The sequence below is a fragment of the Trichechus manatus genome, unplaced genomic scaffold (genome assembly GCF_000243295.1).
Source record: "Trichechus manatus latirostris isolate Lorelei unplaced genomic scaffold, TriManLat1.0 scaffold00202, whole genome shotgun sequence".
Lineage (NCBI taxonomy): Eukaryota > Metazoa > Chordata > Mammalia > Sirenia > Trichechidae > Trichechus > Trichechus manatus.
Genome location: NW_004444138.1, coordinates 1,856,175 through 1,868,335, shown reverse-complemented (window position 1 = coordinate 1,868,335; position 12,161 = coordinate 1,856,175). Strand labels below are relative to the sequence as shown.

The window sequence follows — 12,161 nt, the reverse complement described above, 5'->3', positions numbered from 1 at the left end:
TTTCACAGGTATTGCATTTCATGCCCGGCACCCGAACTTACCAGGTTCTGTCATTTTTTTCAGTTCTAAGCAAGTTTAAAAAATTCTAACAAATAACCAGGCTTAAAGAATGAGAATGCAATGTACCAATTCATAAATGGTTGTCACCTGCTAAGCCTTTATTTTATATTACCTGTGGATATTACCTCACCAAAGTTTGGTCTCAGGGGTCTCGTACTTGATAGAGAAATAAAAAGCAAACTGAACTTTTTTCAGGAAATACTTCAAAATAACGTCTTGTTTCACATTTCTAATTATCTGTTCATAGCTAAAGAAAATATAATAAAGCACGGTTCATTTCAGTGTCAGTATCTATACATTTTTAAAATACTTTTCTTCAGTTAGGTTGTTCACTATGTCTTTGGCTGATACAACGAAAACAAACCTAGATGAGTATTTCCCCAGTGTGGGATTAGAAAACAACAGGGAGTCTGCAGAATGCGAGAGGAGCCTGGGCCTGGGCGATTTTCCCAGGAACGGACACACTGCCGAGAAGAGTGTCGATTATAGTCAATCCCAGTGTTCCTGCGGAAGCTCTCACTACGATTACTCCGAAGACTTTATCTCGGAATGTTCAGAAACAGCTGTTAAGAGAAATTATTTAGAGCAGCCTGTGGGAAAAGAAAAGGAGGAGAAGAAAAAGTATGTTTCTAGATTCTCCCAACCTAAAGGTAAGAAGCACAATTTCCCAACCAAAACCAAATTTCTGGTTATTGTGACATTATTATTTAATGCACTAGTATTTGAAGTGGTCCATATTCCATTTTATTGTTTTTGAGATTGTAAATATGTATTATAGGTCAACTTTTATAGACAGAATTAGGAAATGGGGAAATTCTGAATAATTACAAAATGGCAGAAAATTAGGCTTAAAATGTGAAGCCCTGTTGCAGGGCTTACCCTCCTGGAGCCCCCCAGTGAGGTCAGTTCCGTTTTTAGTTAACAGGTGGCCTTGTTACCGAGTACCACAATACCTGGATTTCACTGGCTTCTTGCCTCACATCTCAACTGAAGAACCAAAGTTTGAAGCATCAATGAAACGTAAAAACTTGCCTCAGCAGCCCAAGAGGATGGTCGCCAAGACTGGTGAGGGATATTAGCAAAGGCAATCTTTTGAAACAGAGATGATTCAAAAGGCTGTTAATGATCTCATTCCCTTGTGGATTTTAAAAGTACTAACACTCTCAACCCCTAACTATCCAAATTGGAATTAGCCTTGTGCCACCCTTAATCTCCTCCCTTCCTTACCTCCCTGCAATCCTGGCCTTGTAAATATTCCTCTATACAACTAGCCGCCTTAGCCAGGAACTCTTCTACTTGGATCATCAGAACTACCCTCAGTCAGCAGTCAGCAAGCACTCATTAAGAGCCTACTGTTTATAGACACATCTATCACTGTCACTCTTGCCCCATATCTTTCACCCATAGCCTGCTATTACCAAGTGTATCCAGGACCCTCTGGGCCACTTCCGGGTCCATCTGGAATTGTCAGTTCCCCTTCCTAGCTATAAAGCAGGGATCTAAGACCCACGTCTGTGAACCTCATGAAATTCTATGCATTTTCTGTGCGTAGGTGTGCTTGTGAACTTTTCTAGGGAGAGAACCCACAGCTTTCATCAGATCTTCAAAAGGTTAAAAAAAAACCTAAAGAGGTGGAAGTTCTACACCCATTTGGTGATGCCTGGGGCAAAAAACGTAAAGTCCAGTCCCTTCTCTCTTGGTGGGTCTGTATCTGGAGAAGTCTGTTTATGGCATTTGGAAGAAATGATCACAACAGAACAACATCATAGCTCGGTTCTGTTATACTACAGTTGCACAATCCCTCATCTACATTTGAAATTTATAAAGCTCCGAAAACCCGACAGTTTTCATGTATTTGGCAACAAAACTTTCCTTGAACTGACAAGAAACTAATCTTTATGTATTTTGGTTAGCTGTGAATAGTCATATATTTCACTGCAAAACTATTGTCTGATTAAAGGGTGCTGCCCCAGACCCAACTGGGGGTACTATGTAAAATACCATATATGCATCCTAAAAAATAAAACCCAAAAAATTCTAAAACAGTGTGAACCCTAGGGTTTTTTTTACAAGGAATCATGGATCTATATACTATATTTTCATATTGATTATAGGCTGTTACGGAACTGTGTGAGAAGGCAATTAGCATTTATGAAGCTGTTTCAACAAATTGCATTTTTAGTTGTAAACAACTTATCATTTAATTTTTTAAAATCAATTCCTTATTTATTTATTCCACAAATGTTTACTGAGTACCTTATGCAAGATATCTGTTCAGAACTCAGGGGCAGCCTAAATTAATTCAGTCACTTCACAGCAGACTAGATCCTAAATTCCATTATCGGAAAGAGTGAAAGGTTTGCTTTTACTTGGATGTTCTTTGGTGTATTTATAGGCTGAAATTTTTTTAAATAAATTTTGGATTCATCTTTAACTTAAATTTTATGTTTATGAGCATCTTTGCATGATGAACTTAAATGACGCATTGCAACATCAAGCTTTGTCACGAAATGATAAAGTATTTCCTTAGTTCGTTTTTTATTATTCTGCCCCATACAGTTCATACTGTGTAAGTGTTTGCCAAAGAAATTAAAGTAGCAAGTAATTGGTTCTGCCCTGGGATAATGTCATTCTAGCCCAAAGCAATGAGACTTAGTGTTTTAAGCAGTGTGGTTCCCCCTCAGGTGGATGTTCAACACTCTTCAGCTTTCTGATTTATTAAAAGTAGATCTCTGGCCCGCAACGGCTAAGAACACTGGATTAGGGACAACCAATATAGACAAAGAATTCACTAAGGAATAGTAACATCAGAGGTTGTTTTTAATTCCCATTTTAGCAAATACATGAAAGCAAATTTTATGGCAAAAAAAAATTTCTAGAGAAAATTTATGAGGATGAAATGACCATCCTTGGACTTCAATTTGATACGATTGTAGCTTGAGTCAAATATTGAAGATTTACCTAAATCAATTTAATAGCAAGCAATGTATTTTCTGTAATTTGATGTTCAGAAATTGGTTATTTCCTTCTTTTGTAGAAAATGTACTTTCAGAACTCTTGCAAGTATATATCCTGTTAATTAGAAAATTGCTTCCTGGATATGTGTGTGTGTGTTCGTTTATTTTGGTCAGTATAAAACCAGAACATTAAATTGGTAGATGTGATAGTTATTCAAAAAATTAACATACCAAATAAAGTTCTTCTACTGCACTCCGTTGCTTGGGCCACCCTTTGCCCTTTGAATGTCCCTGTTGTCTTCAGTCAGGTGTAGGTGGAAGACCTAAGGTACTATTGAAGAGACACTCTCCCCAACAGACTGACACCAGAGCCTACAGAGAACAGAAAGAGAAAAGGCCCTTCCTTTGCACTTCTTCTTTACTCTGGTCCTTGGAGAAAGTGGGTCCATCTCTTTTAAGGTGAAATACAGTATAGACACCAAAGAGAAAGAAAAGAACCTGGTAGAGGGCAGAGCCAGCAGGAACAAGTAGGAAGGTGGCTCGGGATACGGAGCAGAACCAGACATGAGGAACGCAGGAACAGGATGGGACAGTGAGACCAAAAGGGAAAATGGCCAGGAGAAGGAACTAGGATGAGGCCAGGGAGGACATGGGGAGGAAACAGCACGGGGAGGGAAGTGCAATAGGAGGACCATAGAGCTTTTAAAAGGAGTGGTGGGGTACAGGATGAATCTGGAGAAATGGGCCCACAGCAAGGAAGACGACCTGGGGGCTGGGTGAGTTTGCTGGTGAAGTGCTGAGTGTGGAGACATTCTTAGGACTGTTCAGAAGGGCATGTCTCATTATAAGCAATATGAAACATGCCCTTTTGGGTAACTGTGGGCTTAAACATGTATTTTTTTTGGTGAATTAAGCTAAGTTAATTTTAGTGAGTGTTTTGACTCAGTGGTTTAAAAACTAAATACTCTAGTTTAATCGTTCAGCTAGATCTGCCTTATTGTGTGAAATAGGATAGAAATTGTAATTATACCATTCTTATTATGTGTAACATAGGATAATAAGATATAAAATCATTAAAGATTATGCTTATTATAGCAGTTTTTCATAACTTTGTAGTTATATAACTTTATAGTTTATAGTTACAGTAAGTATGCATGATAATGAGATATAAAATCATTAAGGATTATGCTTATTATAGCAGTTTTTCATAACTTTATAGTTATATAGTTACAATATGTGTGCAAGATATTCTAGTATAAATTTGTTCTATACCACTCAGATACAAGTGGTATATTTACATTTCTGAATCAAATCAGGTGCAGTTCCTCCCACTGACCCATCCATTAGGGTTGACAAGAAATTCAATCTCAGGCATGTTTTGGGGTATATTGGGAACCTTACACAGACAAAAAAACATTTGGGGAAAGGTCTCTGATCTTCAGCCCTTCACACTCATTACCTATGTGTTCCTTGTCCAAGTCCATCTGAGCCTCCTTTTTTCAGAGCGCCCACACCCTCTGTGTACATCTTAACTCCTAGGGCCGTGACCAGTGCTCCCACGGCCATAGTGTTTAGTTCCCAGGCACACTCCCATGCTGACTTGGCTTCCTGTCACTTCCTTAAGCCTCCACTGCCCATAAAGCCACCACCCCTCATCCTTCTACTCTCAGAGAAATATCTCAGTCCTCCAGGGTCAGGCCACCCACAAGGTGGAAGACAGTACAAGTTTGTGGTCAAGTTCAGTCATGCTGGACGTGGTAGAGAACACGTCAGCCCCTGTCCGGTCCTGTTTTAAACCAGCCTGATCTACATTGCCTGGGTCTAGGGCTCCCCTAGTCAGTGCCCTAACTAGTAAAGTGTCTGGCCTCAGCATAACTCAGACCATCTCTTCACTAGCATTCCAGTTAGGGTTCCAGAGGCCGACCTGCGCTGCTGCCCAATTTTTATTGTGCTAAATGTCTGTTCTAAAATACTCAGATATTCAACCATGGCTCCCAGAAAATTGTTATTCCCAATGGGCAAATGAATACCTTGAAGGCACAATCGCAAAGGCAATCCATCGGTTATTAATGTGATACTGATACTGTGATTGTGTGAAATCTGTGTGGTCTGTTATAGTCAAGGTTCAGATGCTTTATCCCCAGAAAACACTTTGTTTCCACTGATTGATCGTTTTCATCACAGGCAGAATTGCCTTTCCCACCACCTATGCCAGACATGAGGAGTCCCTGGGTGGCACAAATGGTTAAGTGCTCAACTACTAGCTCAAAGGTTGACCATTCGAACCCACCCAGAGGCACCTTGGAAAACAGGCCTGGCCATCAGCTTCCAAAAGGTCACACCCTTGAAAACCCTATGGAGCACAGTTCTGCTCTGCACACACAGATTCACCATGAGTCAGAATCGACTTGACGGCATCTAACAACAACATTCCAAAGATGTTAGCCTGTGTGTCAGGCTGTATGTCTACACTTGGGCCAATAAGATTAGGACTCAGGTTACAATGCCCACTAAGTACCCTTCTCTCTCCAGGATGAGGACCAGATTTTTTTTTAATTTTAGAATTCAGTTTCAATCTCCCTTTCTCAAGAATATACACATACAAGTATGTGCACATGCACACACACATAAGTATATATCACACAGATGCACACAGACCCAGGTTCTGTCTTACCACTTACTAGCTGTGTGCCCACTGACAAGTGACATCTCTTAGCATCAGTTTGTTCATCTTTAAAATGGGATAATAGTACAGTGATGCTTCATATACATTTAACATGGTTGAATTCAATTCTGTATGTTTGGTGCTAAGTATAATATTGCTTAGCTACCTTTTTTTTACAATAGACCCCTGAACACATGCCAACTGCTTCATTTTGTGCTAGCCGAAGTAATGGAGGAAAAATTTGCTGTGTTGGATTTATTTAAAGATGGGGTACCCGTGTACTATATAAGTAGTTTAACAGCTTTTTAAGGGTCATTTTGACTATATGAGATTTTCACCTTGGACTCTGCCTTATAACATGTTGGAAGAAGGGTTACATCAGATAATCTGCATAAAGCATTTAGGTCAATGCATGACATATGGTAAGTACTTAGTAAATGTTAGCTATTATTATGGTTATTGTAGCTTTTGTAGTAGAAATAAATATGAAATGTACAGTCAAAAAAGACCTGATTTTTAGACCATTCTATACTGCTTTGTGGCTATGTGAACTTGGGCAAATGACTTAAAATCTCCAGCTATAAAATGGAAATACTACTGTCCTTAAAGAATTGTATTAAACGAGATATCTATACTGTATATGAAGTACCAAGCCTGAAGCACAGGCAGTGGTTAAATGTTAACTTCTTTCTCCTAGTGACACTCAGGTTTGTATGTGTGAGTGTATGTGTGTGTGTGGGGTGGGGGAATCAAACGTGTGCATATCTGCATATGTCTCTATATTACTAGTAACAAACCGGGTTGTCTGTTTACACAGGCCCTAAGGAAATCTCAGCTGGAAAAAGGCACAATCGGAATGCATCATTTTTTAATTCTCAAACCAATGCGATTGCCCAAAGGAGAGATGCTATGGCTCATCGCATAATGTCTGCAAGGCTTTATAAGATTAAAGAACTAAAAAATGACTTAGCTGATATACATCGGAAATTGGAAGCCACCATCATAGAAAACCAGTTTTTGAAACAGCTTCAGTTCAGGCACTTGAAAGCGATAGGAAGATACGAGAACTCACAAAATAATCTTCCTCAGATTATGATTAAACATCAGAATGAAGTAAAAAATCTAAGGCAGCTACTTAGGAAGTCCCAGGAAAAGGAAAGAACTGTGTCTAGAAAACTTAGGGAAGCCGACAGTGAGTTACTAAAGACCAAGGATGCCTTACAGGCACTGCAGAAACTTTCCGAAGATAAAAATCTGGCAGAGAGGGAAGAACTTACTCAAAAATTGTCTGTTCTCACGACAAAATTGGAGGCAAATGACAGAAGAATACAGGTCTGTATTTCAGAGGCTAGGAAATGTAAGGTGCCAAAAGTAGCACAGAGAGAGAGTGCACATGAATCATATTTGCCCCCTCCCTAATGAAGCATTACAAACTGCTTTGCTTGCAGGCAATACTAAATTATTGTTGGGGGAGGCTGAAGGAGAGACAGAAAAGGCTCTGAACTGGAAATGTTCATTCTGTTGTCATAGTGATCAGGAGCTCATTCTGTGGCTAGGCTAATTGATCTGGACATGATCATTCTCTAAGCTGGCACGGCTACCAGTGTTAGGGGAGTTTTTTTCAGGTGCTAGAAGGATTGCATTATGTTGTACAAAAGCTCTCTTAGAAGTCACCTCTCTACTTCAAACTGTTTATTGAAAGACTTCGCTAAAAACCTACCCAAGGGTATCTGTTCAGTCTTTTTCCTTTTATTCTACCTCATCAGTTTGGCTGATCATTACAACACAAGCGTTTTTAGTATTTTAGATACAGGAATTTTTCCCAACTAATGTCCTTGGGAAAAGGGAGGGGAAATGAATTGAAATAATTGAAGAGAGAAATGGTGCATGGTTGTCAATAGCTTGGGGATTATATTACAAGGGGTGATTTGGGAAAACGCACTGATCATACTGAGAATTCTCCCACCTATTCTACATTAAAATAGGTCTCTATAGACATAAACATAAATGGAATTTATTTACTGTTAATTCCTAATCTTGATGGTGAGAGGCAAGTATTTTCTATGCTCTTGAAGTAACAAGGAAATAAGTTCATTTCATCCCCCTTTTTATGTCAGTTATTTCTTCTGTTAGTAAAATTTCCTCTATCAAAGAGAATTTTCTCACATAGAATGGATATTTAAGCTACAGAAATTAACGAGCAACATCATTTTCTTTCCATCCTATTTGGTAAATAGTTTACCAAAGTTACATGACTGGCCTTTTAGGTAATATTGGATCAATCTTAGCATATGTCTGTCATGTAAAAGTAAATGTATTTTGTCTCATCTAGATAGATGAGACAAAACCAAAAAGAATTCAGGAACTAATTAACTATTTTCTGGGTTATCACAAGGCTTGGTAGTATGGGAAATTGCTTTTTGGACATGTGGTGGGGGAAAAGTTTTTTGTGGGCCAAAACATGTAGGTTTTTTGTTGTTGTTAGGTGCCTTCGAGTCAGCTCCAACTCATAGTGACCTTATGCATAACAGAATGAAACATTGCCTGGTTCTGCGCCATCTTCACAATCCTTGCTATGTTTGAGCCCATTGTTGCAGCCACTGTGTCAGTCCGTCTCATCGAGGGTCTCTCTCTTTTTTGCTGACCCTCTACCAACCATGATGTCTTTATCCAGCGATTGGTCCCCTCAGATGACATGTCCAAAGGAAGTGAGACAGAGTCTCGCCCTTCTCACTTTTAAGGAGTATTCTGGCTGTTACTTCCTCCAAGACGGATTTCTTTGTTCTTCTGGCAGTCCATGGTGTAGTCAATATTCCTCAACATCACAATTTGAATACATCAATTCTTCGGTCTTCCTTTTTCATTCTCCAGCTTTCACATGCATATGAGGTAATTGAAAACACCATGGCTTGGGTCAGGTGCACCTTAGTCATCAAAGTGACATATTTGCTTTAAAGAGGTCTTTTACAACAGATTTACCCAGTGCAATACATGGTTTGATTTCTTGACTACTGCTTCCATGGGCGTTGACTGTTGATCCGAGAAGAATGAAATCCTTGACAACTTCTATTTCTTTGCTCTTTATCATGATGTGGTTTATTGGTCCAGTTGTAAGGATTACTATTTTCTTTATGCTCGGGTGTAATCCATACTGAAGTCCGTAGTCTTTGAGCTTCATCAGTAAGTGCTTCAAGTCCTCTCACCTTTGGCAAGCAAGGCTGTGTCATCTGCATAACGCAGATTGTTAATGAGCCTTCCTCCAATCCTGATGCCGCATTCTTCTTCATATAGCCCAGCTTCTTGGATTATTTGTTCAGCATGTAGATTGAATAAAGTGAAAGAATACAACCCTGCCACACACCTTTTCCAATTTTAAACCACACAGTATCACCTTGTTCTGTTCAAATAACTGTCTTTTGATCCATGTACAGTTTCCTCATGAGCACAATTAAGAGTAGCTGGAATTCCCATTCTTTGAAATGTTATCCATAATTTGTTATGGTCCATACAGTCGAATGCCTTCGCCTAGTTGATAAAACACAGTTAAACATCTTTCTGGTATTCTCTGCTTTCAGCCAATATCCATCTGACATCAGCAGTGATATCCCTCGTTCCATGTCCTTTTCTGTATCCGGCCTGAATTTGTGACAATTCCCTGTCGATGTATGGCTACAGCCGTTTTTGAATTATCTTAAGCAAAAGTTTGCTAGTATGTAATATTAATGATATTATTCGACAATTTCTGCATTCTGTTTGATCTCCTTTCTTTGGAATGGGCGAGAATATGGATCGCTTCCAGCCAGTTGACCAGGTAGCCGTCTTCCAAATTTCTTGATATAAACAAGTATGTGCTTCCAGTGACATATCTATTTGTTGAAACATCTCAATTGGTCTTCCATCAGTTCCTGGGGGCTTGATTTTTGTCATTGCCTTCAGCGTGGCTTGTACTTCTTCCTTCAGTACCAGTGGTTCTTGATCATATACTGCCTCCTGAAATGGCTGAACATTGACCATTTCTTTTTGGTACATTGAATCATGTGTTCCTTCCTTCTTCGTTTGATGCTTTCTGCATTATTCAATTTTTTGCCCATGGAATCCTTTAATACTGTAACTTGAGGCTTGAATTTTCTGGGATTTTTTATCTTTTTAGTTTTTCCGTATTTTCCACTTTCCTTTAATGAAGAAGTATTGTTATAAGGGGGAAAATTCTGTAAAAAGTCCTTTTGGCCAAACCTTCTGTCGAAGTCCAGATCAAAATGTTTTCTAATACAGTAGTTGGCATTCCAGTGAGAAAGTGAATATGCAGAGCCCTGAATAACGGGGTTATGGAGCGGTTTTAGAGTTCGGCATGGGAAGGGGCGGTGTGAATCTCGGTGCTAAGTCTCAGTCTCACTTACGTGGGATCCCTGCGCCCAGTGGTCTGCGGTGCTGCTGAGGCAGCCCTGTACCAAGAGGCTTGAAAGGTTTCTAAAAAGTACATATGCAAAGATAATGGTTAGAATATTTAATTTAATTTTTAAAATAGGACAGTGAATTATATTTTTTCATTTTCAAGATTTGTTCAAAAATTATCAAATTCCAAAGTATGTAAGAAACCTTGGGCTCAAAACATATGATATTTATTCTCTTGAGTTGGGATGCGGGATTTTTTTTTTTTTTTTTGGTTGTATTTAATTCAAATACAGCTGTCCTGTACATTAAGCCATACGCTAAAATTGGACTGAAATTTTGTACTTTTCGTACATGTAGTCATTTCCATTATAGGTGAAGATTTTAATAGTACTACATTGGTTACAGAATAGTTGAAATATATACTGTTTTCAGAGCTTGGAAAAACAACTGAGGCTGAACAAGAAAGCCTTTAATCGGCAGTTGGCCGTTGAGAACCGGAAGACGTTAGCAGCCCAAACAGCTACAAAGGCTCTGCAAATGGAAGTCAAACGCCTTCAGCAAAAACTTAAGGTATTTCTTTCCAAACAAAATGTAAGAGAAATTGTGAAATTCTCTTTCCCAGCATATCAGAGCTATTTATATCTGCTGTATCTTTAAATTATATAACTTCATGAATATGTTTCTCAAATTAAGTTTCTTCCCTACAATCATATGAACAGAGGATCTGAAATCACAGGAATGTGTTAAACAGCACAGTGAATGTGTACTGTAATTAGGAAATTAAAGATCTATTAGCAAGTCTTATTTTCATTTCGTCACATAAAGTAATATTATTGCATTTTGTTAACTTTTAATGTACTCAAAATAAGTTTCTAAATTTAAACAATAACTGATAACAGTAAAATATTTAGGTTAAAATTTAATGGCCTATTTATTTGGGCAGGTGCGGGGAGGGTGGGATGGAGGCAGGGTTTTGTTTGTTTTTCACCTCCTCAGGGAAGTCCTACATGCAGCCAAGTTTGAAAAACTACCGCTATAAAGGGTTTTAACACACGGTGAAAAATATGAGGCATAGAATTTTTTTTTAATAATATTTTATTGTGTTTTCAGTGAAGGTTTACATAGCAGTTTAGGTTCCCATTCAACAATTTTTACCTAAATTTTTCAGTGACGTTGGTTACATTCTTCACAATTCATGAACATTCTCAATATTTCTGTTCTGGTTGTTCCATTTCCATTAATCTGGTTTCCTTGCCCCTTACATAATCTTTGTTTTAAAGCAATTGTTGACCATTTGATCTCATATAGATGATTTTTTAAAGGAGCACACACTGACAGGTGATATTCTTTATTTTGTGAGCCAATCTGTTATTTCCCTAAAAGGTGACCTCTGGCTAGTTTCAGTTCCAAGTTTAAAGAGTATCTCAGGGCAATAGTCTGGGGGAGTCCTCCAGTCTCAACTGGTCCAGTAAGTCTGGTTGTTTTATTTTGTTTTTTGTAGTTTTAGGAATTTGGGATTCTCTTCCACATTCTTCTCTCATTTTATCAGGGTCCATCTATTGTGGCCCTGATCAGAACGGTCAGTAGTGGTAGCCAGGCACCATTTAGGTCTTCTGGTCTCAGGGTAGATAAGTCCATAGTTCTTGTAGACTGTTAGTCCTGTAGATTAGTTTCCCCTCTGAGTCTTTTTTTTTTTTTTTTTTAAGTTTTTTCTTTTAGTTGTACTTTAGGTGAAGGTTTACAGAACGAATAGTTTCTCATTAAACAGTCAGTACACGTATTGTTTTATGACATTGGTTAGCAACCCCATGACATGTCACCCCTCTCCCTTCTCAGTCTTTTTTTTTTTTTTGGTGAAAATATACATAGCCAAAGATACACCATTTCAAAAATTTCCACATGTGCAATTTCAGTTACATCGATTACATTCTTCCAGTTCTGCTGCTATTCTCACTTTAGGTGAAGGTTTACAAAACAAAATAGTTTCTCATTAAACAGTTAGTACACATGTTGCCCTATGACAATGATTAACAACCCCACTACATGTCAACACTGTCCTTACTCAACCTTGGGTTCCCTATCACCAG

General features: G+C 38.5%; 1 protein-coding gene across 1 annotated transcript in view; it reads left to right on the top strand.

Moving 5' to 3' along the window:
- Nucleotides 1-394: 394 nt before the first annotated feature.
- The window catches only part of LCA5L (lebercilin LCA5 like), a 39,626-nt gene continuing 27,859 nt past the window's right edge, over nt 395-12,161 (top strand). Inside the window, exons 1-3 of the mRNA XM_004387999.2 lie at nt 395-710; nt 6,500-7,014; nt 10,507-10,644. Coding sequence (XP_004388056.1) covers nt 395-710; nt 6,500-7,014; nt 10,507-10,644 — 969 coding nt within the window. The remainder of the gene's footprint in view (nt 711-6,499; nt 7,015-10,506; nt 10,645-12,161) is intronic.